This window comes from Gobius niger, assembly GCF_951799975.1.
Source record: "Gobius niger genome assembly, chromosome: 8".
In the NCBI taxonomy this organism is placed as follows: Eukaryota; Metazoa; Chordata; class Actinopteri; order Gobiiformes; family Gobiidae; genus Gobius; species Gobius niger.
Genome location: NC_136859.1, coordinates 13,504,698 through 13,532,070, shown reverse-complemented (window position 1 = coordinate 13,532,070; position 27,373 = coordinate 13,504,698). Strand labels below are relative to the sequence as shown.

Below are 27,373 nucleotides of genomic sequence, written 5' to 3'. Positions count from 1 at the left end.
TTTTGGGCAATATTTCCGTACAGGATTCAAGCTTGACATTTACAAGAGCTTCATCAGTGCATTCTCGTTTGTAAGGCTGAGTAACATTGAGGTAGTTAGTTTTTTGGCATTTTGATAATAAACGTTGTAAGTGCTTTATCGAACACCCCTAACGTGAGTGTTGTGATTAATGACATTTGTTTTACACAATGATTTACATGATGTTGAGTCCAGAGCAGAGTGAGGCACCTCCTCATGTTTTGTGCGTGGGGGGTTGTCGCCGTAGCACCACGCTGACTGGACCAGGGGGCAGTTTCCTGATCAGAGTCCAGGCCTCCAGACGCCTCATGCCCACCACACTCACACCATTCACCTCCAGAACCTCGTCGCCTGGAAGGATCTGATCCACTGGACCTCCTGTGGACATTTACAACAACAATAAATCACAAGAATGATTCAAGCTGATCTAGTTATGGGGCCAAAACAGCAAAGCAGGAAACAAAGACACAGAGACATTTGTCGTAAATATATTTGGCATCGCAATTCTAACCAATTTTGTGCCCAAAATTGTGCTACAAAGTTAATTCACATAGATATTTCAAAGAGGAGAAACAAGACTGAGGCAGTCTTTTTTATTAAGGTCTCCTGACTCCCACAGGTGCAGACTGTCAATGTGTCCTTGAGCAAGACACTTCACCCACTGCCTGTGCTTTAGTCTACCTCAAGGCAGCTACAAGAGTAACTTTTACACAACAAAAACCTCAGAAAGCTACTTCAAACTTCATGCTTCAAACAAATTTGTGCAAAATGCGACTTGGGTGCAGTTCACCCATGAGATTTAGTAACACAATGATTGTTTGATTACTTGAATTTAGTCCTTATACTTCAGCATGTTCAGAACAAATAGAAAATGCATCTAAAATTTGAGTCATCAAGCATAATTATGTAGAGAAACCAGAAAAGCTGGTGAGCTACTTGTAGCTCCTGAGCTTCCTGGGATAGAGTGTGCCACTTTGAGAAACTCGTAGCTTGAAGCTTGTGCATTAAAAGTGTTACCCATTATTTCTGTTCTAATTATAGAGACACTGTCTTCTACTTCAGCGATCTGGAAATCTCTGCTTGAATAGCCTATGACCAGTTGAATCTCAGGCTCACCTTGGAAGATCTTTTGAACACTCAGAGGCTTATTGCCCAGACTGGAGCCAACACCGCCCTCCAGACTGAAGCCCAGGTCTCGGTCACTCTTTTCCAAATTCACACTGATACACTGACCTGTGATGAGACAGAAATGTATCAGACAAGATTAGAACTGAAAATGTCTATTAGAATGCATTAATCAGGCCTTTGAACAACTTAATTTGGACATGAATAACCACTCCATGATGTCATGAGTGTTGTGTGTTTGGAAGGGGGCGTAAATTTACTGGAACATGTTTTTTCTGTTTGCATGCTGCACTGTACTCACTTTTTTCACTGGCCTGAGGTGGAGTCGGCACGTGGTTATGGGCTAATGCTCTTCCCTTCGACACTGCTCTGGTATCTGGCTTCTTAAGCACCACCACTCCCATCTCACGCCCCTTAGAGCGCCTCAGCACCCTCAGCGCCTCCCAGTGGGCAAACCCACTCAGTGCAGTGCCATTTATGGACAACACCTGGTCCCCCTCCTTTACGGAGCCTTCCTGAGCTGCAACACCGGAGTGAAACACCTTGTGCACCTGAGAACAAAATAAACAGAGCAAAACGGAATTAACATGGAACAGGCTGACGCGGAGTTGGTAAGTTTGATTAGAATCACGTGCTTACAGTAACAGGTTTGTTCTGATCCACTCCTCCAGCCAAACTGAAGCCTAGTCCCACGCCGATATCTTTATGTAGGACAACCACATGCACATCCTCAAAGTCCTGTGAGAAGTAGAGATATCAGTGAGATAAGATAACAACACTTGTATTCATCCTATTATGAGGAAACTGCGTAACAGCGCAGTGTTTAAAGTCCATAAATGGGAAAAACGTGAAAAAGGAAATTAGAAAACACTCAAAATACAATGTTAATTGTCCCTTTTGAGTACCTCATAGGTTTTGCGAAATGCAAATATTATGTTAGAGTAGTCTTCCTTCGGTTGCACAAGTTCATTGAATTACTCATTTGTTTACAACATACCGGCACTTTAACCCTTTATAGGGCATTCATTGAAATACATTGAAGTAAATAATTTCAACTAAGAGTGTTATTGGGGGACAAAACACTCTGTTTATTCAAAATGTTTCATTATCATACAGGAAATCAATGTGAGCGAAGTTAACATATTTAGTTCATTGCCCTTTAAGTGGTAAAAAAAAAAAATACGGTTTATATAAAAAATATACAAAAAGTACTTTCAGGTCTCGGGCTGGTGCTCAGGGGACGTTATGTTTTGTGATATTGAGGTTTGAATGATCACACCGGTCACAGGTGAGAGCTTTTGTAATGTTGATTGTGCTTTACGTGCAGTGGGCCTGGTCAGTCACCTCCAATATTGTTTGCCTAAAAACTTTACTAAAAACAACCTTTGGCAATATAAAAACATAGTTCTAGGATTTATTGGTTCTTTTGTCAAGAACATACTGCAAGTATGAATAATAGGTGCAACGCGCATGTCCAAATATGGACAAAACTGATTTACTTTAGGTTTCAGGTATGATCAAATATGGTGCCTGCCTTTTTCATGCTGTAATTTCACTACTTCACTACTTCACCAATAACATGTGTGAGTTTCATCAACTTACCATGGTTAGTTTTCAAGTTATGAAAAGAAATGTACCATGAATTTAGCCAGACTCGGGTCTTTTTCAGACTTCAGAGAAAACAGGAAGTTGAGAGATTGGCTGAGTGAGGACTACATGCTTCTTTACCTTATACTGATGTGCAGCAGGGAGGCCATATGTAAAGTGTGCAGAAATGACCAAAAATAGTCACTTGCCCTACGTTTCTAGCGCTTTTCAGTTCAAAACAAAAAAACATCCACTAGGTGAGCTCCTCATGATATGTGCACATGTTTCTGACTGTTTAGTTTTGTTGTACGTGTGTCGTTGTGCTACCTCAAGGTTTTTGTCCCCGATGCTCTTGACATCTTCTATCAGTTTGTCCAGCTCCTCAGTGGGCATCACAGACACGTAGGAAAACGCAGACATGTCCGAGCTCAGAGAGGCCGATCGACGCCCGGGGGCCTGCCACTCATCGCTGTCATTGTCTGAGTCATAATCCACCCCGGCAAAGTTACACAAATCTGCAAGACTGTAAAAACAACACACAGGGTAACTATTTACGAGGTGGACAAACATATACCGTTTTATTCACCCTTTAGTGAAAAAGTACTTTGGCAGATATTTTAACAATACTTTTTACTGGAATAATAATATTTTGAATTACTTCCAAGTATTTTAGGGCAGACTCTCACTATTCTTAGATATTGATGTATTTTTCTTATTTTCATTGTTTGGAAAATCAGAGTTTGCACATCATGTCCTGTTAATCTGCTCATGTAAAAACTAAAACCTAAATCCACTGAGTAACTCAATAAGACAGCAGGACTGCCTATTAATTCTTAATGTGCATATTTTTGACCCTGTAGTGACCCCCGTGGTTAGCATGGTGCCTTTACTTTAAGTCACAGTGGCTTCTATGGTGCTCCAGGATCAATTGTTTTTTACAGTTTCTGGTAGGTTTTCATTGCTGCCAGAGCCTCTCACCAGAAGACCTGCAAAACAACTGACTCCGGAGTGTTGTAGAGGACACCATGATGAAAATTAAAGGCGCCATGCTGACCATCCATACAGCCATTGGGCCACAAAAAGGTCAATTACGCACAAATGTGATAATTCAAGCTTTTAATATATACTAATACTATAAGACTACTTACTTTACTTCTATTTATGTAAAATTACTGAGACACACCAATGTTTACTTTCAAGCCACACACCTGACAGAGAAGCTCTTGTTGCTCACGACACTGGTGACGGTGACCGACGACTCCCCCGAATCCGAATCGTAGGTGGAATCGTCGTCCCTCTGTGTGCTGTCATCGTCGTCCTCTTCGTCATTGTCCCAGACCGTGACCTGCGGGTTCAACCCATCTAACCAAGCGTTTAGGTCCAGCACTCGCTTTTTCCCGTTCAGATTATCCCGGGAGATGAGATCGGGTAAGTTGGTGACGAGGGGAGGCGAGGGCTCTTTTGCGGGTGTGCTCACTGGGGCGAATTGAGGGGTTTTGTGTGGGAGTGTGACAGGGGACGGGAGAGGGGATCTGTCCGGGGTGTTTGTGGGAGTTATGTCGTTGTCGCTTGTCGGAGTGGAAATCTCAGAACTGCTGCTGCTGCTGCTGCTGGTGCGGACGTCTTTCTCTGGCCTTGCAATTTTAGGGAAATCAGTTTCATCTATACTGATCACGGTTGTTGCTGTTGGCTGAGGGTCTTTGATAAGTGGAAGCTCCAGTCTTGTCTTAAATGGGGAAGTCTTTTCAAGGACCTCATCAGACTTTGTGTTTTGGACTTCTTTTTCAAGCCTGTTTTGAGACTCATCCACAGAAAAGCCCGTCGGGTTTATCTCCTCCTTTGTTGTCTTGTCCTGGGGCAGTTTCTTCTCTCTTTCAAATGAAAATGTCTGGTTTTCCGTGACTCCCCTTTGTCCACTCTCCTCTCTTATCCCTCCCCAACTAAATGTCCCGATGACTTTGGCCGAGCTGCTCCTCTGAACTCCGTCACTCGTTTTGGTTTTGCTCACGTGTTCTGGCACTGAAAACGCCCTCCGAGGAGAAGTGGCCTGAGCTCGCTGAGACAAAGCTTCAAACTGGCTGATTTTATTCCTTACACCTGCCGTCAACGGAGCAAGGCGTTTGTCGTTCATGGGTTTCTTTTCAAAAGCCTTGAGTTTTTCTGAATTCGCAAACACGTCGTCACTCGGGCTTTCTCTTTTTGTCCACGTTTGTTTTTCTTCCGCCTGGTCCTTAATCACTTCTGTTTTCACCGGGTTTCTTTCCTTTATAGTCGTCCTGCTCCAGTTTCTACGGTCCACATTTGTCTCACGCTTGTCTGTCGATGAGCTCACCTCAGATATGCCTTTTAAGGGAGTGTCCGGCTGCACTGACCCGTCCATTTCATCTGCAGCTCTGGAGGCTCTGATCCTGGCTGCTAGAGTGGACCTGCTCCTTGCCCGGTCCAGAGACCTTGTCCCGTTATCTAAAAACCCGCTGCTTTGGAATGTTGTCCCTTCAAATTGCCTTGCATTGGCTTGGTTCTTCCACTGTCCTGGTGTTCTTGTCCTGGTTATCCCTTGAGAATTCAACATGGAACCATCTTTAGAGGCCGTCCACGTGAGAGATTGTCCGCCTAGACTGGAGCTCTGTCCGTGTTCTCCTGATGAGAAGCGTCTGGGAAAGGTGCCGCCAAAGCAGTCTTTATAATACGTCTGAGGATCTGTGGTTTTGTAATCTCCAGTGTTACCCAACTCTGAAGATCCGTACAGTTTCTCAATGCGCTCGAGAATGCTTTGACCTCCTTTCAGCCCGAGGGAGGCAGAGGCGAACTTGGATGGAAGCGACTGTCCTCTGGCTTTGCTCAGTGTCATGTCCTGGTTGTTGCTGCTGCGGACATTGTTATAAGCCTGTGCAGTAGACCTGAACTTGCTTCCGTCTGTTCCTATGAGGTCCCCTGTCCTTATCCAACTATCTGCTCTGTAACTTTGCATTCGCTCAGGACTTGAGGCCCCTGTTCTCCAGTCTAAACTTTGACTCCGGCTCGATAGATTGGCGTTCCTCCACTCCGTCCTGCCTCGTCTTTCAGAGTTTCTCACATACTCAGCACTTTTGACTTGTGTGCCATTTTGGTTCTGTCTTTCCAAACTTTGCCTTTTGTCAACGCTGTATGTTTTAGACTGATCATAGATCCCTGGTTCTGTTCCCCTTTGACGCATGTTTTTGCTCTCCTCCTCTTCACCATACCAGTTCCTGTAGTTTCTGAAGCTCCGATCAAGGCTGTAGGACAGAGAGTTGGCAGAGCGGACAGTGAAGTGCGGCCCTGTCCTTGTGTTGTACTCGCTCCCTGGTGCAGAGAGAAAATCCATGGTCCACAAGCGCAGTGAATATCCTCAGAAAATCGCCTTCATGACCTGAAAACATGAGAAAGTTTGTTAAAAATTACAAACAACACTAAAAATAAACATCTGCTTGTGTGGCGCTACTCTTCCAACACTCTGGCATCACAAATAAAAGATAAACATATACATATCAGGACTAATCAGGTCAAAAATATGCCTAAACTTGAACTGAACCAAGATCAGACTGCAGGATGGAAGCGTACATCTAATTGAAATGGTAAATAGTAAATGGTCATAACTTATATAGCCCTTTTCTACCTTCATCGGGCTCAAAGAGCTTTTCGGCAAGGAACCAGTCACCCATTCACACTCTCATTCATACACCATAGTACGCAAACACTGGGAGAAAGGTGGGTGAACTGTCTTGCCCAAGGACACAATGACAAGTGTGCAGCTGGGATTCAAACCCCTGACCTTCCGATCATGAGACGACCTGCTTTACCAACTGCGCCACTGTGGCAAAAGACTGTGTACACCCACAATAATTTATTCACCATTATATACTGTATATGTAGGGTGTGAGAATGTGCCCTCTGTATTTGACCCATCCTTCAACAGAGCCTCTACATGAAGAACCCTTATTCAGATATATCTTGGTTACGTTTATCTAGCTGGAGAATTATCAAGGTTTGGTGTTGATGAACCCACAGGAAACCCACCCCGACAGACTTGCAGAAAGGCCCCACAAGAGAATCGACACCTTCCTTCGAGGGCAAAACTCAATGTTGACACGGGTAGACAATAAACCCAGTCAGATGAGTAATTTAACTTTACTGCCGGAACATTCTCTGCATTTCCACTCAATGAATCCATTCACAGAACAGGTTCACTGAAAAATGCACCCATCCAGCATTTGTGTCATAACTGCTGTTTACACAAGCAACATACTCCACATGACCAGTCAGCGTCAGCAAAACCGGGAGCAAAAACTGGAAAAACTCCCCCGACGGCAATCCACTCAGCGTAAACATTGCTGTGAAACACTGAATTTTAAGAAGCCTTTAATGAGCTGAAGGTATATTATGATCTAAAAAAAAATAGCCCTTATAGAGTAGAGTGATTAGAAAACACTCGCAGATGATCAAGTGGAAAGAGACTCATCTGCTGAGGGTTGATAGCACTCCCTAAAGCAAAAATATATCAGACATTGTTAGTTTTCGGCTGAATATTTCACACTAGGCTGAGAAAACACTGGTGCGACAGTGGCTCAGTTGGTTAAGCATTCACACACAAAACAAAAGATCAGTGGTTTGAATCCCGGCTCTGACTGGACACTTAAGGGGTGATGGGTCTCGGCAGTGTTGCCCTTTGAGAAGCTTGTCAAGTTTGTATGAGCGCAATGCAAATGTAAGCCACCATTTTCATTAATCACATAAGCCATAACAACAAGCGTCATCTGGTTAGCTTAGAGCATTTCAAGGTTTAAGGTTTTGTAGAGCCTCCTGTTGTATCATTTTACAAACAACTGTTCACCAATCTGCATAATCTGGGTTGGGCAACTCCCCTCACTCCATAAACACGTATCGGTCGACAACAAATAGGAACTCAAACACACACACACAAACAAACACACGTAGCTTCCTCTTCATTATTTAGACGAATCTTACCTCAAAACTGGCCACTCCATGTTCGTATTGTATTTTTAAGCGAACTTCCTTGTGTAACAATATCAGCTGCCAACCAGACCTTTTCTTCTCATCAGCTCAACATGATGCACCGTGTACAGTGACGGCAACCTGCCCCACAGGTTTATCCTCTCTTTATGCTCCTGTCGTTTAGTCTGTCTCTCTCGCTCTCTCCTCCCACTTCTATTGTCATTCTCACCCTCTTTTCCTCTTCTCACAGCCTATAGCTTTCTTCTACTCCACAAAGTCTTTTACTGTGGATTGAAAACATCAGCTAACCCCGTGGACACCTCATGCTAATGTTTTCTTCACTGTTGATGACATGTGGCCGGAGCATTTCGTAGCTCAAGGCAGCAGGGGATGTATACAATAATAAAGAGGAATGCAAGAGGAATGGTGTTTCCTAATACTGGCTTATAGTGTCACCACACCTAAAGCAACCCAATTGTCACGGCTGTGCAGGTATCGAAATACATTAAACACGCAGACCTTTAATTAAGAGCAGAGAGTTTATGTAACCGAGAGACGTACCGACAGGGGTAAATATTGTTAAAAGCACCGCTGTGGGATGACATGTTACACAAAACACAATTCCAATAGGGACGTGCTTTGGGGGGACGGGGTCTACGGAGCTGATACAAGAGGTTATCCAGGTAAACACAATGTAAATAAATCTATGGTAAATCAGCGGGTCTACAGCAGTAACAGCAGAGGAGGTAGTAGTACTCAGTTACATTTACTCAACCTGAAGTAACTGTACTTATTAGAGTAGTTATATCATTCTACTTCTACTTGAGTGATATTGTAATGAATGGTAAATGGTCTCAACTTATATAGCGTATATTGTAATGAAGTACCTTTACTCTTACTTGAGTACAAAAATAGTTACTTGGGCCACAGTGAGAACATTATAAAGTTACAAAAGCTTCATGTCAACCTAAAATAGTTTGTGTTTCGTGCTCCTTTTTCTTCATAATTTATATTTCTAAATCAATTTTCAGTTTTAGGATGTAGGATGGGACTCTGTCTGCTCAGAGCAATAGACATGATCGTTTCCTCTCCATATACAGTAAGACGGAGTGTTTTTGGAGATCCTTCATCCCTGCTGCTGTTCGATTCCATAATGATTGCTGCTGATGTAAATGTAGGGGGGTTTAACTTCAGGCAAGTACTTTTTATTATATTTATATGTATTGTCTTTTTCATCCGTTGGTTGCTACTGATGGACAACTGAATTTGCCCTTGCGGGGATTAATAAAGTATCTACCTATCTGCCTATCTACCTTACTACCTATGTTTTGTTTCTCATAATTTAGGGCACAACTGAAACATAAATCTGACTTTTACGCCCTGTTACTCACAATACTTTTTTACTTTTTACTTGAGTATTTATTTGGGTCACTACATTTTACTTGTGCTTGAGTCAAATTATTTCAAAATAACATTGCTCATACTTGAGTAAATATTTAACAGCACATTGTTTTCAGTTTGGACTTTTATGAATGAATGTGTGTTAAACTTTTCTTTAAGCTGAGACTTATTTTGAAACATCTACCTCATGAACCATAAAAAAAACTATTGTGATTAATATTCAAAAAGTGAAAAGATTGACCACATGAGCCAAAAAGTGTTTTAACCCTATTGACCTAAAAAAAAAGCCACACACACAAAAACGTTTATCCAACTGTCATCAACAGAAAAGATTATTTCCTACCATCTCCATTACTTTCTGAAATAACCAAATATCCATCAATGTAAAATATTTTTCAAAAGTACTTATATAGTTGAGGTTAACAGAATGAAAGGAGTAAAAGCAGAGCAAAACCTAAAAACTAAACCCTGGCGTCATGTGGCCTGGGTAAGAAACTGACAATAAACAAGATTAAACTTAACTATTTCATTATTTATGGCAATACAATGCTGGCCAGAGCCGTGACAATTAACTGTGAATTCACTAGAAAAAAAACAATAAACGCAATAAGGCGTAAAAGGACACAATTACTTACAGTTAAGGACGTTGCCTATCTTTCTCAAGCTTTGCTCGCACCTGCTTCTTTGGTTGTGTCAAAGGAAGTTGTGGTTATCGCGCGCGCTCACTCAGTCTGGTGCCCTGGTTTATACAAAAGCAAAGTGAGAACTTAGAAGGTCAGACTTGTACGAATGCAGACAGGATTCCACAGATGCAAAGAGGGATTGTCCTCACACATGTGGTCAGCACAAAGATGAGTGGGAGAAATAGCTCCTGCACCCACAAAGTTTCGTTGGATAAAAACAAAAGGACACATTATTCCTGCAGGAGATATGCAAATTGCCAGATTCACTTCGATACAACAATTTACCTCATTGTTTTGGGTGTAGGATGCAGACGATGCAAAGTGACCACTCACAAATATCATGCGGAGTGAGAGAGGGGGGAAGATTCTTACAAACGAACACAAAGTTTACAGAACCGTGAAACGCTCTTTCTCATGCTGTATGAAGAGCACAGTTGACCACAGAGGCGCACAGCTGCAGGCCATGTACCCATGCACGCACCTTCAACAGCAGGTGGCAGAGCAGGCCACGAGCACGTCTCCCTGACGTCATACGCACTATTTGAAATCACGTGACTTAGGGCGGAAGTCAACAAACCAGAACTGGAGCTGCCGCCGCTGCCCTACAGCAAAATGCAGGAATGTACGAAGCACTTGTCTTCTGTTGTATTTTCTAGTTTTCTACGAAATGTTTTTTAGCTACTGACTAGGAATCAAGCCAGATGCCGCTAACAAGTCGACTTTTGAAAGCGCTGTGACTTGTTATCTTGTTACTTTGTTTACAAATGAAAGATTCGTAGTTTACAAAAGTTGGACACAGTTGGGCGATGGCGAGTGAGCCTCCTCTGTCGAGCGTGAACGTCGTTCTCGTTATGGCTTATGGAAGTCTGGTAAGTCTGCAAATTATTGGTCACTATTCTGTTCATCTTTGAATGGATTTGATTCACTTTGACATAGAAGGCTTTTTGTTCTAGGTGTTTGTATTGTTGTTTATCTTCATGAAAAGGCAAATCATGAGGTTTGCCATGAAGTCCAGAAGAGGGCCTCATGTTCTCATTGGACATAATGCTCCTAAGGTGATCAGGTCATTGATGATTACAACTATATCTATGCGTATGGCTTCAAAATGCTCAGACTGATGTTTGTGTATGATGTCAAGAGGTTTAGTTCATGATTAATTATCTTTGCTTTAGGAGCTGAAGCAACAAATAGAAGAGAAACTGTGCCAGGTTCAAAAAATCCACTTTGAGCCTCGTCTGCTTTCCCCAGATGATGACAGACTCACGTCTGGTAAGAAATGGCCTAAGTACAGCTGCATACACAGTGTTGCAGGTATTAGATAGTACTGTGTGTGCTTGACAGGGTCCTGTGACTACAAATACAGAATGAGAGCTTTAGACGCCATCAGAGACACAGGTAAGCACTGCTTACTTTAAAGTTTGAGTTTTTAGTTTATTATGACACTTGTTTTTCTGTCAGACTTCCCTTTTCGGGAGCTGGGTGGCGCCTCAACAGCTGTAACAGGAAAGAGGTTTCGTACATGGCTATTGCAGCTACGAACATCCCACTGCCTGTTTCAGAACCACCAAAGCTCCGTGATTGACACAGTATTAGAAGGCTACAATAAAGCCCGGCATGGTTCAGAGGTCACTGTTAGTTTTGTTATACAAAGCATGATATAAAAACATAAATGTTCACATAGTCTCATCTTGTTACAGGCTTTTGGAGAAGAGGAACTTCTAAAATACCAAGAAGCTCTGAATGAATTGGCCTCTATGTAAGTTTGCTTTTTTTCCCTCTGATCCTTGTGTGGAATGTGAATGTGTAAACAATCCCTTTTCTGTTTCAGTGTAAAATCTTACAGTAGCAGCAGTGCCACTGCGAGCCAGCACCAGACTGCAGCCAAAGACCTGACCAGCAGCACTGACCCGCCCGGACCCACCTCCCCCACTCACAGCACCTACCTCATGTCTGCTCAGCAGCGCAAGAGGCCCAGGCACTTTCTGGAACTGAAAAACTTCAAAGACAACTATAATACACTAGACAGTACACTTTAAAAGTACCTGCACCTTTCTCCTTGAGGAAACTATATCGATATAATGTTGTCGTAGTGCCTACAGAAGTCACTGCACTGCCTTTGCCTGGTTTACAGCCGACTACATATCCTACTACTGATGCAACGCTCTGAAACCTAAAAGTGTGTGTATACTGTTACTGCACGGCTATATTTACAGGAAAAAACGGCCATTGACCAAAATGTATTGGAGCATTAGACAATCTGTATTTATTGGGCAATATGCATCTATGCAGCAGTGTTACTCTAACTCCGCATGTTCACATCGTGTGTTTGTGGCATGAGCTCTTGGTCAAGGGTCATGGACAACAATGCCGTCATTGTACCATTTGTGTTTATGTACTGTGCCTTTATCGTTTTACTCAAGCCATACTTAATTTAAGTATAATGCATTACTCATTACCATATTACTGCCAATAGAACAATGCAAAATATATATTTATTTTACAATATGTCACTATGGTGTCTACATATCTATGCCTTACCCTTTTCTCCAATAAATGTAAAGAACTACAGTATTTCAAGTCTGTCGTGTCAATAGTGTCCAACAGAGGGCGGTCTTTAGTTTCCTATGAAGCTCAGTCACAGAAAGTTTTTTTTTTTTTTGCTTTATCTTTATTAGAAGTGTCAAACACAAAACAAACTTCAAAGTACTTCATATAAAATATATCAAACAGTCTGACAAGAGCTTTAGTTAATAAATAAATATACAGAAGCTGACAGAAGGTGTTACAATTATAAACCTTAACAGGAGATTTTCACACACACAGAGTAACAAAAAACTGAAATGTTTTACAAGAGGAAAATGAAGAACTGTCCAAATCTACAGACACTAATGAATGCCATCATTAGAAGATGCCATTTTGTCTTTGAAACACACAAAGTCACTCATTGAAAACATCCCTTAAAATCTACACTTAGAGTCTTTGACTGTTAATGTCAATTACAGCCTGATTCTACATTGATTATGTACATTTCAAAGTAAATTCACCTTTACAGGGGATCGTCATGTTAGTAGGACAAGTGTTAGATCTTTTACTGTGCGATAGCTATGAAGATGCTACATGATGTGCCGTATATCGGCTTCTATGCACTTCGCACAGCAAGTCTGTTTTAATACAACAATGTCGACACTCATAAACTCAAAGGTCAAAGAAGTCGTCCCACATAGAAGGATAAAGTGTAGAAGGAAGAGTACACACGCTGAGTCAGTACACGGATCTAGTTATATCTGTTGAAAACTATTTCTTTCAGTGGTGAGGGTGTTGTTGACAGAGCTGCAGCGCAAGCTTTCGTCCCAAAAAAAAATTCACAGATTGAGGTTGAGGAGAGTTTTTTTGTCTTCATGTTTATCTTCACGACTTGATTTCAATGACTTTGATGAACGGGAGAGGTTTGCTGGACGTGGTTGACGGCTTGAGTGGTTTACTGCAAAGAAGGAAAAATAGTTTACGGTTAGTTAACATTACCACAAAAACTCGCAGGTGGAGAGAGAAATCAACAAGGCTTAGTGGCGCAGCAGTTAGGCCATGTAGGACAAAGAGCTAAATAAATAAAACATTTACTCAAGTAAGAGAAGCATTACTCTACAGTTTTTACAGAAATAAGTAGAAGTACAAAGTTGTGACTTAACTAATTGCTCAAGTAAAGTGAGAGTGCTTGAAAATTCTGGGTATCGCTTTCTATTAAGGTGTGCTCGTTAAGTATTAATAAAGTATTAATAAGCATTGGTAATCTTCTTAAAGTTAGGGTAAGCATATTATTCATGGCCTATTAGTATGTTAATAGATAATAGAATAATAAGCAGCGGTAACACTTTATTTTACTGTAACAATGTGTAATAACTTGTACCTATGGGTTAGATACACAATGATTATGTCTTATTACATTATGTACCTACAAAGTACTAATACAAGTTATTCCATTGTGTATCTAACCCATAGGTACAAGTTATTACACATTGTTACAGAGCACATTACATTGTACTAAATTTAGTTAGGTACAATGTATCAGGGCACTGTAAATTAAAGTGATACCTAAGCAGCTTATTAGCATCTATACAAGCATAATTATTCATGGCCTATTAATTATATATGCAATCAATACTTAATGATAACACCTTAATATAAAGCGTTCACAAATTCTGATTTACATTTTAGTTGTGATGAAATATAAAATGATGTGATATTTCCAGTTAATGCCATTCGGTACAAAAATACAAGCTTAACCTTTCATTCATACTTTAATCACGAATGTCAGCGGGATGAGTAACATTTATTTTTACGCAAGCAGGAGTACTTCAAAATAATATTACTCAAGTAGAAGTTAAAAGTACAGTGTGGCAAAAACTAAAGAGTGCAATTAATTCTCAAAGTTACTCAAGCACATGCACTTGAGTATATGTAACTGAGGACTATCCGTTACCTGTAGACAATCTGGGGGTTGCGCTCTGATGACAGGTAGGAATTGGACCGCTGTCCTCCAAGAAAATAGTCCATTTGGTCATGCATCTCTCGGTTCTGGATGAACGAAATACATGGAGCAAGAGTTAGGTTAAAATCAGACATGGTTGACACACGATATGTACAGCAGGTACAGAAAGAATTTGGACCATTTTTGATTACATCTATTTTATTATGTCAAAATGCTAAAATAATTTGTATTAATTTATATTGGTATAAATATATATATAACACCTCTCCCAGACCCATCTCAATGCCCCTAAAGTGGGCTGCTTTAATAATGATAATGATGATAATGATTATGGGCTCATGATTTGGAAAGGTAGACCTTTTTTACTTTAAAAGCCAGAGAGTATCATTTTGATTTGACTGTTTCAGAACAGAGGGGCACGAGAACTTTCTGAATCCACTGTAAGATTTAAAGATTTAAAGCTTACTTCAGCCTCCAGGAAAGCGACCTTCTCCTCCAGCTCTTTTATGACGCGGTCCCGTTCTTGGATCACCATGCGTGAGTTCTGGAGCTGTAGATAAACACAGGAGTTAGCTATAAGCGCCGCACAAATACGAGCGCAGAGACGACGGCTGTTTGCTTTCGGGAGCCTCCTCACCTGTTCAATCATGTGTCTGACTTTTCTCTGCTGGCTCTTCAACATGTCGTCCAGATGGTGGATCTTCTCCTTGAGGATGGCCACCTCCTTCTCCAACCGTTCAGCCCTGAAAATAAGCATTGCTTTAGTTTGCTACAGCCTGACTGAGAGAGACAGTACTATGACTAGAATCAACACAAGCTAAAAAATGAATTGGTACAAGCTGGAGATATTTTAAAAATCTTATTATGTGCATCATTCTGTTTTTTTGGCACAATTTACACATTCTTAACTTCATGACTTAATCAATACTGAAGTCGTAGCAGAGGGAACACAGCTGCAAAGTGAACTGACCTCTGCGTGTCGTTCTGGCCCCCCTCTCTCATTTGTCGTAACTCCAGCAGCTCATCCTCTCTGTTACGAATGGTCTCCCTCAAGGTGGCGCTCTCCTGCTCCATCCCACCCAGAAGCCTTTGCAGCTCATCGATGCGTCTGTCTTTGTTCTCACATGCCTCCTCTGTGCTCTTTAACTTCTCCTCCTGGTGACCGAGACGCTCTTTCAACTGGTTACCTTCAGCCTGTGCAAAAAGATTATTTTTGTTTAGGTCACAAACTGAAATATCAGAAAGGCAACAGTCCATTTTAATACACTTTACCTGCAGTCTGTCTTTCTCCTCCTGGTGCTTCTTCTCCGCCTCCTGGAGCTGAGCATATAAGCGTTTGCTCACTTCTCGCAGTTTGGCACTCTCAGCTTCATCGGACATTTCCTAATAAGAAAAAGTACAGGGATACTTTGTGAGTTACGTAATGTTGTTTCACGGAGGGGAGTCCTCTGGGTTTGGTTGTCCTGACACAACAGGCGTGTCCATGTGCGTCAGAAGCTGCTGGATCAAAACCAGTCTTCGACTTCTCTCTGATACAACACCACACTCTTAATATGACTCACTTAAAAAGCTAAAATTAGTGCCAAACAAGCAGGCCATACAATGCGTTGTCATGTCTGTTGTGATGCTGAAATGCAGATTGTAGTAGCTGCTGAAAGTGGGTGGGTCTTAGGCCACAACAAAACAATTATAGATGTGTAGCAGCCCAGGAATGTGATGAACAATGGGTCGTGAACATAAAGCGCACAGCCAAAAGGGAACAGCGTGTGCTGCTGCAGCATTCAGGCACATTCTAGAGCACCTTTGGGTGCCAATGTTTGTTTCCCACATGTTTTAAGCTCTGGGCTGTAAACTTAACACCTCTCCTAGAATGGCCCGACTGAAAGGCAATGCCTTGAAAAACACCTCTATTTACATGTTGTTCAGAACAAAGGTAACTACAGCAATGGCACAGAAAAAGGCTATGCATAAGTTTGACAAAGCTGAAAGCCTAAAAGTGCTCACCTGTGCATCAGTTTTGGTCTCTCCTTTGGGGGCAGATGGAGTGTTTCTCTTAAATGGAGTCCTCCACCCGTTTGTCTGAGATAAAGAAAAGGAGGAAACGGTAAATGAAAGAGAAAGATGCAAAACGAGAGGAAATTCCATGAGGTGCACAGGATGTTAGCGTTAACAATAGTAACGGGACAACAAAGGGACAGCACAAAATAACCTTACCTTGTTTTTGGCAGCCATCTGCTCCCGCAGCGTCTTCAAGCTGTATCGCACCTGTGAAATATACAAGTCTCAGTTAGAAATGTTCCCCTGATGAAGAGCTGAAGAGTCTGTCTTGGAGAAGTGATCACCACCCAAACTTATATCAGCTAGGAGAAAACAAGGGCGGAGGCGCAGGCTGAGACTGAGAGCAAAATCATTTATATGATGCAAACGTGGTCTGAGCGCTGAGACAAGACCCTGGAGAGACTAAGTCCAGCCAGACTGACCTCTTGGATCTGAGAGACTTCATCTGACAACATCTTCAGGCTCTGCTGGTGCTTCTGCTGCTCCTGACGACGAGCTTCCAGATAAACCTGCATTGGGACAAAAAAAAACAAAAACAAAAACAGAAAATAGGACTATTAAAACCAATACAATGGAATTAAAAATGACATGTGTATCATTGTAAATTATTATTTTGGATATTAATGTCACTCAAGTTGCTCTTGCACTTATTCACACAATATTTAGATGGTAATTATTCATCATCTGTTTGTCACGCTCACCTTGATGACCTCCACCTGCTCCTCTGTGGACTTCACAGGTTCAGGGGTCAGCGATGACCTGTCACTCGGGGGCTGCACCAGAGCCAACGCACGACCGACAGGCTGCAAAACAAACACGGAAGGAATTTTAGATCGACATCACCAAACAACAAGTGAAAAAGCCCTGACACCAAAAGAGACGGCTTCCTTTACCCTCAGTAACGCGCGGCTAAAAAGCTTTGAGACAGTGATCCCCAATCATAAACAGATATATAGAAATATCTGGTAGCTCCTTTGGAAGTAGTGGACGGCACACTTAGCGGAAAGCCAAGGGCCGAGGGGGGGTGGGGGCAGTGCGCAGAGTGGTTATGTAACTGCCCTGTCCTGGTGGTCCTTTTTTGGTGCTGGTATTTGATGGAACAAAGGTTGCCTTGAGACACACAGCGATGCACAGAGTGAATGGAAAGTAAAAGCCCCGTTGTCCCCAGCTCCGGGAAAAGAAAATGTAGCAGCTTCGGTCGTATTTTATCTTCTTTTACCACGACCACCACCACTTTAACTGCTAAAACTACTTCAGAGTTTACCTAGAAAATGATATTTCCTTTTCAGCCGTCTTGGAGTTCAATAATAAACGTGAGAAAGGAGAAATTCTAGCAACTTTCACTAAATAGGTGCCTCTTTATAGTAATGTGTAACAGCTTTGACACACTTTGTTAACATCGACATGATATTTCCTATGGGTTTAACATCACTCATGCATTCACAGAAGTCCCCAACATCTAATAATGCTTACACACTACTATCTTCTTCTATTATGAGGCACAAGAAGCCCTTACCTTGTCCCGCTGGTGTTGTCCCGACTGACTCTGGTCGTGCAGCGTGAGCCTCAGCCTTCTGCAGCGGTCCTACGTGCGAGAGAAGGAGAAAGAGTGAATAACCACAAAGAGACCGTTATGAGATGGAGGGTCCAGGCTATTTTTGAGGAGGAGAGATTGAGTCATAGAGCGAGTAGTTTCTCTTTTTTTTTTTCTCTGTCTACAACACACGCACACACACACACACACACACAAATTGTTTGGATGAAAAAGTGTGCAAGTATGGACGTCACTGGGACATAGGCGGAAACTCTCCAGCGAATTGAGAGAGAAGCATCTGGATTTCTGAATAAAGAACATTGAAACAAGATGAGGGGACTAACTCCATGGAAACAAAACTTAACAGAAGCCCCCAAACGCTAAAGCACAGTGTATATAAGTGTATGTAAGTATCAAAATGCACAAGAAAAGGAAAAAAGAAAAACATTTCCCCAGCTGCGTGCGTCACAAGCGAGGGGAGTTGTTTGACAGGAAAGGTCTGGACTTGGAGTTCATGTCTCTAGTGCAGGGAAACCCGTATGGTACATGTTAAGGGAGTAGGGCAGGAACATTATATAACAAATCATGGAGTTCAGTTTACTTTTCCAGCGCGATCCCCAGTGTCCTCTATATCTGACCAGAACCAGATGAACGGTGTTATTAGTGACGTATTGTATGGCCTGCCTTACTTGTTGTTAATAAGTAATTCCGTTAGTGTGCAAGAATGTTTGGATCGATGACAGAGAATTCCAGTGTCGGACGTTGCACCAAGTTTGACCTGTGTGGTGTAGCGGTTATTATCTAGTTATTAGGGATGGGCCAAGATCTCGTGCCACACAGGATCTTGTGAGATTAAACAGCCACAAAATCTCACAACATCAAATGCCACAAGATATTTCAGCCTTGAGTAGATGAACATTGTGGATTTTTCCTTTAATTTTACTACGTTGTATCCATTATACTCATTGTAGACGGCTTAGAGGTATGTAAAGGAATATTATCAGTTAATAGTTATCCACCAATGTCATCCTTGTTATTTCATTCATTTATTATAACAAATTATGTCTTGGTCCTCCCCTACTAGTCATTAACGGGCACAAGCCTCTTTCATTGTGCTATAGTGCCAAGCCTGTGTTATAGATAGATTAGTCATGTACTGTAAATCACCCAGTTTACAAATCATTACAAACACATCAAACACATCCAGGAGCAATAATCATTGAGCACATTGAGAGAGAATTATACTAACCTTATACAATTGCATGAGCCCTAGTAAACTGAGTTAAGACCTGTTTCCTGGCTTGAATACCATAACAATGTTTATATCAATATGCAAATTACTTAGACCTGAATTTATTGCAAAAACTAAATCCCCATGTTGATGTCGCCTAATTGCGTGACGAGAGATGGATGTGTTTGGTTCTCAGACCTATATTTTTCATGGCTGGAGTCCAAAATAATGACATCTGAGTCGAGTTTTTGTCGTTGCTGTGAAACTAATAAATGTTTATGGAGCGTGTGTTTGTTTGGTCTATCCTGCCTGCAGATAGACCTTGTATCGGCCAGTTAGTTGTGTAATTCAGATAAAAGGTCAAAGGCGTGGCTTTATTTATTTTACATCTGACCCATTCAGTGTGCGGTGTTAGGAAGTGCACTATCACTGGAAAAAGAAACTTCGGGTCAGTGTGGATATAACGCATTGTGGCGAGGGTCCTGTTATAATAAACAGCACTGAAAGCCTCGCTCAACATGCTTTCCTCTCGGATTACAAACACCTGAAAGGGCTTTAATAGTCGGGCAGTCGGGGGAGAGACGGGAGAACAGAAGCCGAGTTGTTACGGAGGAATTTATCATTGTACAACTTCACAAGGTCAAATCCGAGGCTGCCTGGCTAAAAAAATGTGTTTAATACCACCTTCAGAGATAACCTGCAATGCAAACATACCCTGGGCACAAGTACAAAGGAAGCAATGGGACGCGCTCACAGCGAAGGTGACGCATGCACGCAGACGCAAAAACACAATCTGGCGGCACAGGCTGCAGGGGAGAAACTTGAGACTGAGCACAAACAGAGCCAGAGGGACGGACAATGGGCACAAAGCATCACTGCACGACATGTTCAGTAGATTTGGGTATGGCTTTAGTTTGAGTTGTCCAGTATTTTTCTTATTGTCTTGTTGTATATGAAACCTAAAAAAATAAATCTGTCTTTATTCATTAACGTCTGAACCTAGCACATTTTCTCCAGTTCGGCTCTACCCAAACCGAAAAGCTTCTCGACTGGAGAGCCTCATTTGAAAGCTAAGACCGACAAAAGCGATCGTAGCTTTTTTGTCACATCTTTGAAGATGAAGATGCGTTTTCGTCCTCTTTTAGATTAGCTTTTAGATTTGGGTAAAGCCAAACTGGAGAAAATGTGCTCGGTTCAGGTGGGAGGTTAGGGGATGAGCATCTGTGCTCAAACATGTCAAAATAGGCAAACAAAATGTTGTTGTATACTTCAAAGATAATACTACTTGGGTAAAAGTACTAATCTAAGCCGAGGCATAAAATAATACCGTCCTCATCCACTCCTCCTATTGGTTAGCTCTGAGTGAGTGGCAAGTGGATTTAACCAATCACAATGAAGTGTGAACATAATAGAAGGCTTTACTTAGGGAATAGAAATTGTGCTCTATAGGCTAATATATATTGACTTCTTTAAGGCGTAGAGTTATAGTATTGTTACTTTTACAATCACTACAGCTTCATTTGATACCTCCAATCCAATTACTGAAATGAAAAAAGTACAATCCTTGAAAAAAAAAAAGAAGTATAAGTTCAGTTTCAAAGTAATAGTTTCAAAGTTTCAGTAATCTCACTTTACAGTAAGTAGTCCCTTTTTTTGAGCATATTTGGCATAACTGTCTTCCTCCTGCAGGTTGTGATAAAAGCCAGATGAGACCCTGCAGCTCAGACAAACAGCCTCCAGTCTGGACATTCCTCTAAAGGTATGTGGGGTGCTTTCAATCTCCCCATCCCTCTCACGCTCCGCCTCACAAACCTGCTGCACAGATGCCACTCTGCTTCTTTTGTCCCACAATCCTCCGCTGTTCAGCTTAAGTCGACAGGTGCAAGATGCAAGCGCAGGCACCGAGGCTGGATAAGGTTGCAGTACTATTGCTCCGACTACAGTAAATCAGTTTGCACCACTTTGGTAGAGACTCTCTCTCTGCTCTCATACCTGTGTCGTATACGGTACGTACTAGACCGCGGGCTTTGTGGCATAACAATCTGCAGTAAATGTGGATTTACAGTGTCACATGTGTGAAGTAAAGTACATGCAGTCACAAGTTGTGCTTTAGGTATTTGCATAACCTAACATCATACGTGAGCTGGTCTTAAACTTTCATTATATTTAAGTGTTAAGTGTGAGATATTCCCTGTTTAGATGTGTTTTCCCAGATGGTTTAGTCCAGTCCTGATTCTGACTTTGTTATGATATTAAGTCAAGCCACTTTAAACAGATAAGTTCATTTTAAAGCTTTCAAGCATCTAACTGAGTGCGTGGGAGCTTCTGCTCCCTCTTACAGCGGCAGATGGCAATACCAACAAGAACAATTTAATAGTACATTTTTCAAATAAAACTTGTTCCAGCAAACTCCTGTTCCTCGATTTAATATAAAACAATCATGAAGCATTAAACCTAACGGCAGCAACTTGTTTTCGCATCATTGCACATGGTATGTACTTTCCCGCAGGCATTTGGCAGTCAATGTTGATTTACAGAGTAACGTATATCAAGTAAGGGAATTCAGCGTGACAAGTTGGTCTTAAGTATTTGAACTCTCATACGAACATCAGCTGATTCTCAAAACTGTCTATGTTTAAGTCTTTCTTCAGGATAGTTCCTGTTCATATTATTATATGTAGAGCATCCTTGACTGAGACCAGGTATAGTCCCGTGCTTAAGTTCTGGGTCAGCCTTTACATGTTTTGTCCAGGCCCGCCTGACTGCTTGGTTTTGACACTTGGTTGAATCCTGCTTTGGTCATGAGTGGGACCTGGTGTTACATTCTGAGATGGAACTGCCCAACTTTCTTCTTTGGAACTGTACTCCCTGTCATTGCTTATTGACACAAGAATCTGCAAATAAAACAGATCCCTATCACTGCATCATATCAAACCAGTATTGGCGGTCTGAAGAGTACACGAGAAGAGCTGATATGATTCTCAAGTATCATTACACAAAAGTATTCTCACATGTTTTCATGGGAACTACTGCTCGTCTTTTGTATACACACAAAGGCAGATGGCATAGATGGCATTTAAACTATCTAATAATTAACATTCCTAACTCGATCAAGCAAATCCCTGTTCAATATAAAACAATGTGAAGCATCTTGCAGCGTAACTTGTTAACCGCAGCGCACACAATAGTGGCAAATGCCTGAGACCAACTTTTCTGGCTTCGGTCATTGAGTCTTTTACTGAAGAGAGTGGCAGCAGGTCCCATTTTTACGTACTTACGTCAATCACATTTATTTCTAGACTATTTGCTTTTCACTAGAGAGTGTTTTTATTGTGAGCGACAGTGACCAATTATTCCCTCCATGTAATAAAGTGTCTGAGTCTCGACAAACTGTCAGAGATTTAAACCTAGGTGTGAAGCGTGCATGTTCCCGTCAGTGAACCCTTTACCCACAGACGCTGACGCAAACAGTCTAGAAGTAGCAGTTCCAACCATTTTAGTCATCTACCTCTTGTACATTTCCCTCGGATGATGTTATTGCGACTATCACCGCTTCGGATTTTACGAGACAATCTGACGTACGAAAGAAACAGGTGGGCGCTCGCAAGCCTCTGCTGGAGTTTGCGTGTTTTTATTTGCAGTTTTGGGCCTTCTTCCAGGCAATGATGTCACCCCTTACTGACTGTTCGTGACTGACGAGGGGGGAATGTGAAGTCACACAACTTAGAGGCATCCAATGACTGGAAGCAAAAACGGCAAAATAAGCTTTTGTCACTGACTCTGTAAAACGTTTTGCTCATATTACTGTAATGATGAGAACGAGCCAATGGAAAACAGAAAAAGTATTTCTTTAGTAGTTCCTATTTCAGTCCTCTCTCAAATGTTAAGGCGTGGGCATTTTCCAAACGGACTTACATATATTTACCCTATAATCATGATTTGGCATCTCTTCCCCGTTGTTCGATTTGAATACTTAATGTCCCTGTCATTACTGTGAGGTATGTGGCCTCTAACTCGGGACAGCTAACTCACATGCAAATAAAAGGGGTGTGGCTAATTTGCCTGATGTACTGAACTTCAAAAAGACATACTTGTTCTCCAGAGGTGAGGTGTGCGTGCCAAGGTTTGACGTGTGATTACTTAAACTGTGCTTGAGTAAATATAATTCAGGTTTACTGCCTAATGACACATACCTGAGCTTCATAATTCAGTAGATAAATCAGTTTATCTTGTGACCCCTTGGCTGTTACAAAGCGTTTCTTTATGTCTAGACTCAGATAGGCTGTCTATAGTTGGTGGTGGTGTACATTTGAACAGAGTCTGTGTTCAGCAGGGCAGGTAATCACGCAGATAAGGGGAAAGTGTCATGTTTCAGCCTCATAAAGCGCAGGTTAACAGTTTGCTTATTCAGGACAGAGATAATGATTAATCCACAGGTGAACACGCGCCGTTCAAAATCCAGTTGAAAAGAGGTTAGTGTCATAATGGCACATTTTAATGTGTCTTTGCTCTGAGAGAATAAACTCTAAAGCAGCTCTGTTTGTGTCCAAGTCTTTCCGTGACTAGCGGCAAAGTACATCTTTGACATGTTAGTGCCATATGAACCTCAAGGAGTGGTCTCCAGCTGGTTCCAGAGTCAGGACTAAACACGGTGAAGCTGCGTTTCAGTCTTGTGCAGCTAAAATCTGGAGCAGTTTTCACGAAGATGAAAACTGCAGTATTTTATCTGCACTTTTTGGTTTTTATTTACTTTTAATAAATATGTGTGTTTTCTTGGTTTCCATTTGTCTTCTAAGTTAAATTCTATGTAAACTTTGAATACATTCCTGCATTTCTGTAAAGCACTTTGAATGACTTTGTGTACTTTGTGTGCGATTATTACATAACTCACCAATTTATACGCACAACCTTATCACAGTAAACCGTACCCATATTACATAACCTAATCAAATGTGGGTTATAACGTCTTCCTATGGATAACAGTGTGCTCAGCTGGCAGCAAAAAGATGGGCACCTGATGTAAAAGTCCCAATGACATAAAAGTATGGATTGCATTCGAACCACATATCATTGTGTGTCTCCCTGTGCTACTCCCTGACACAACGACAGCAGTTGTAAAAATCGATTAATCCCGACTCCCATATGCACAGTGCACTTTTAGGAGCTCGGTCTGTCACAGTGCCGTAGGTAAGCCCCCATTTAAAGAGTCCCAAGCACCTTTGACAGTCACAGATGTTCCCTGCACTAAACGTCCACCTGAGGAGAGAGCTTATGCTGTGATTACTATAAGGCCGCAGACTTTATAAGACCTCACGTATAGCTGAAGAGGCCACGCGGGGTAAAGTCCTGCCACTGTAAATGCCCCTCAGCAAATTAGCCTACTATACAAGTGCAAATAAGGCAGGGATGAAAGGGCGTGCAATATGAGATGTGGCTATGAGGAATAGGAAAAAAAATATGCTGGGGAAATTTTACATGGATGCACATATTTTGGGAAAGGGAAAAAAGTAGCTACACGTTTGCAAAAGATCATGCCAAGCAAAAGATAATCTTACAAGACCCTTATTATTATTATCTTTTTTTTTTTCATTTTTTTTTTATTAACATGACCTTTTTCCACCGTCATGCTTATACCAGTTGTGGCTGTTGTTGATGATCATTATTGTTTCTTATCAGAGAATATAGAGTTCCGGACTGTGACGTCATATCGCCGGACGCATGCAATAATAAACCAATGGAGATTTTAAAAGGTGAAATACCGGAGTTATGGTTCACATTCAAACACTTGGACACCACAGTGAGTTTGATGGATTTACCAAGTAGTGACCACGGCTCATTTCTCCACTTTTTACACTGTTTTTTATCTAATGTTAATCTTTGGAAAATGTACGCTAACAGCCACAAATGCGGTGGATCTCCATGGTAACAGTGGACTTTTCCGAACTCAATCGCACGTTAATTTCATTCATAATGATCCATTGAGCTGCCATTGAACTAACTTGCGTTGATAATAAAGAATAAAATCTCCTTTGAGGTCTAATAGCAGCATCATAACAGGGTAAAACTCTCAAAGCAGGACCAAACATCACTCACATCATTTCAGTAGCATCGCCACCAGTACATTCAAGTCTTTCCATTACACGCACACACAGGATGAAAACTTACCGCATACTCCTGATTCCGGATGTCCTCAAATGTGCACAAACTTCTCGTCACTCCGTTCATGTCGGATGGTTATAAATAAGCAAAAAGGATCTACGAATAAATAAATAAATAAATAAACTTCACGAACACCTTCTCCTTCAGCCTCAGTTGACGCACAGTAGCCGCTCGCTCGCTCGCTCCTCTGCCGTCTCCGTTCCCCGCGTGCAACTTTACTGAGCTCGCTTTCTCATGACGTCAATACGGCCACGCCTTCTCTGGCTCTGCACAAAAGGCCAAATAGGGAACTAGGGAAACTTGTAGTAGATAATGGATAGTGCAATAGGGAGGTGAAAGAGGGAAACCAGTAGCAGAAACTATTAATAAGGACGCTAATAAAGGCAGGTCAGGTGTAAGGAAAGTGCATAACATGAATTTAATCATCGTTAGTAAGGCCAGTGTTCACCGATTATTTATTTAGACGGTCAGCTGTTTGCAATGGATAGAGAAGCAAGAATGTTTATAAGTAAGAGTAACTTTAAAACAATTGTACTGAAGTAAAAAAGTAGTGGCCCTTCTTGTGATGGAAAATGTTGGTCCTCCTTTAGTATATTTTAAACTCAGACATTTGAAAACACTGTGGGGAAAAACACTGTGCAGCTAATTATAGCATTTGTTGCCATTTCAGGAACTTGCAGGGGAGTTTTCTCGCATTTTTGTTCAACTAACCCAGAGAAGTGACCCTGCAAATTGTGAAACGTGCCTATAGGCTTGTCCCTGGTACGAATTGTGATGCTACAAATACGTTAGGAATGTGAAGAATGAGCTTGGACCGCAACATTTTAATTTAGTGGCTTCCTGTTTCATTGTTTGTAGTGGAAAAAAAAAAATCAGGTATAGGGCCTTAAAGTACATGTACTTGAGTAAATGTAACTGAGCCCTACCCACCTCTGGCAAAGGTGAATCAAGCATTAAAATGAGAAACTATCAAGGCATATGCTTTAATAAGACATGTCAGGGATGAGAATTTGATCATAGTTAGATCAAAGTCGCGGCTCAACTTACCTATTTGTAATTTATTAATTAGTTTAACTCCTGACTGTGTATCCAGCGTCTCCTCTTACAAAGGAGTTTAATAAAGTGATTTCAAACTCTATTAGTTTTTTTTTTTTTTTTTTAACTAAATATCAATTGTGGGTTTAAATGACTTGAATTGAGAATATTAATCTTGTTTTGAGACTATTTTCCTGATTGCACCAAGAAAACTTTGCTTGTTTGATGACATTTCACTCTGGTTCCAAGGTTGCTTGAAACAAGAAAGTAAAACTATGCCATTGGCAGATATATCAACCTGAAATAAAGACAAAACATCACAGAACAAGGGAAATAATCTAGGTCAAATGCTCAAATGAATCTTAACTAGTCCAAACAACTCGAATTCACAATATGATGCTCGATTTGAGACATTTAAACGAATTTCGGACAACATATGTTTGAGTACTTTGGAGTTTAGACTTGAAATTTTGTTGCACACACTTCATTTTGCAACTAATATCAGCCCGATTCTCGTAAAGTGAAGGTTTCCAGGCAAAGAGAAAAGCGCTTGTTACTAAACGTCAACTTCAGGGACTTCATGTTCATATCTGTTTGGTGCCACATTCACAGAAAGCCCTGACTCAGCAGGAACCCTGGACAGCATGTTCTCAGATGGCATTGGCCTGATCCACGCGGCACACTGCTCTAATTGGATGAAGACTTAGTTGGCATTAATGCTGCCGTGAGTGAGGACAGCAAACTCACAGTGACAAACAGGAAATCCAAATTACACAAATCACAATCTGCCGGGGGAAACGCGGAGAGTAGAACGATATTGAAGGAGCATTTTGTCTCTCAAATAGATATTGTAAGTAAGAACATGTTTGCAGAGGTCTAAACTTTGGCTTTACAACATAAGACACAGCAGATGGAGTGATTTGTTCTCAGCAGAGGACTTTATCTCACCAAAGTTTAATTTAAAGTCGTACTGAGATTCAGAACCTCTCTTACAGTGGAGTTTGTCTTTAATGATAGAGGAAGTCTTCACAGACACAAGAACATGCAAACTCCCTCACAAAAAGGCCAACAATTGTGCTCTA

General features: G+C 41.4%; 3 protein-coding genes across 4 annotated transcripts; 1 reads left to right on the top strand and 2 right to left on the bottom strand.

Annotated features, from left to right (window-relative positions):
* On the bottom strand, positions 1–9,980 carry LOC306966932 (uncharacterized protein). The gene is made up of 7 exons (XM_079561790.1): positions 9,741–9,980; positions 3,939–6,121; positions 3,058–3,253; positions 1,783–1,881; positions 1,445–1,694; positions 1,135–1,251; positions 1–396 (listed from the first exon to the last, which is right to left on the bottom strand). The coding sequence occupies exons 2-7, from the start codon at positions 6,074–6,076 to the stop codon at positions 233–235; spliced, it is 2,964 nt and encodes a 987-aa protein (XP_079417916.1). The 5' UTR covers positions 6,077–6,121; positions 9,741–9,980; the 3' UTR covers positions 1–232.
* A 383-nt stretch (positions 9,981–10,363) lies between these two features.
* ltap1 (lipid transport auxiliary protein 1) lies at positions 10,364–12,314 on the top strand. Of its 2 annotated transcripts, XM_079560750.1 has the most exons (7): positions 10,364–10,657; positions 10,742–10,843; positions 10,961–11,057; positions 11,130–11,183; positions 11,247–11,413; positions 11,486–11,544; positions 11,617–12,313. In XM_079560750.1, exons 1-7 carry the CDS (start codon positions 10,595–10,597, stop codon positions 11,822–11,824), a joined length of 750 nt encoding a protein of 249 aa, XP_079416876.1. In that variant the 5' UTR covers positions 10,364–10,594; the 3' UTR covers positions 11,825–12,313. The 2 variants fall into 2 exon arrangements, with proteins under 2 accessions (XP_079416876.1, XP_079416877.1); XM_079560751.1 differs by lacking the exon at positions 10,742–10,843 and having other exon boundaries at positions 11,617–12,314.
* Positions 12,315–12,487: 173 nt separating this feature from the next.
* On the bottom strand, positions 12,488–25,442 carry tuft1a (tuftelin 1a). The gene is made up of 12 exons (XM_079560749.1): positions 25,263–25,442; positions 17,849–17,917; positions 17,034–17,135; positions 16,755–16,841; positions 16,489–16,539; positions 16,279–16,353; positions 15,547–15,657; positions 15,245–15,468; positions 14,912–15,017; positions 14,741–14,824; positions 14,266–14,360; positions 12,488–13,269 (listed from the first exon to the last, which is right to left on the bottom strand). The coding sequence occupies exons 1-12, from the start codon at positions 25,320–25,322 to the stop codon at positions 13,197–13,199; spliced, it is 1,137 nt and encodes a 378-aa protein (XP_079416875.1). The 5' UTR covers positions 25,323–25,442; the 3' UTR covers positions 12,488–13,196.
* Between the last annotated feature and the right edge of the window lie 1,931 nt (positions 25,443–27,373).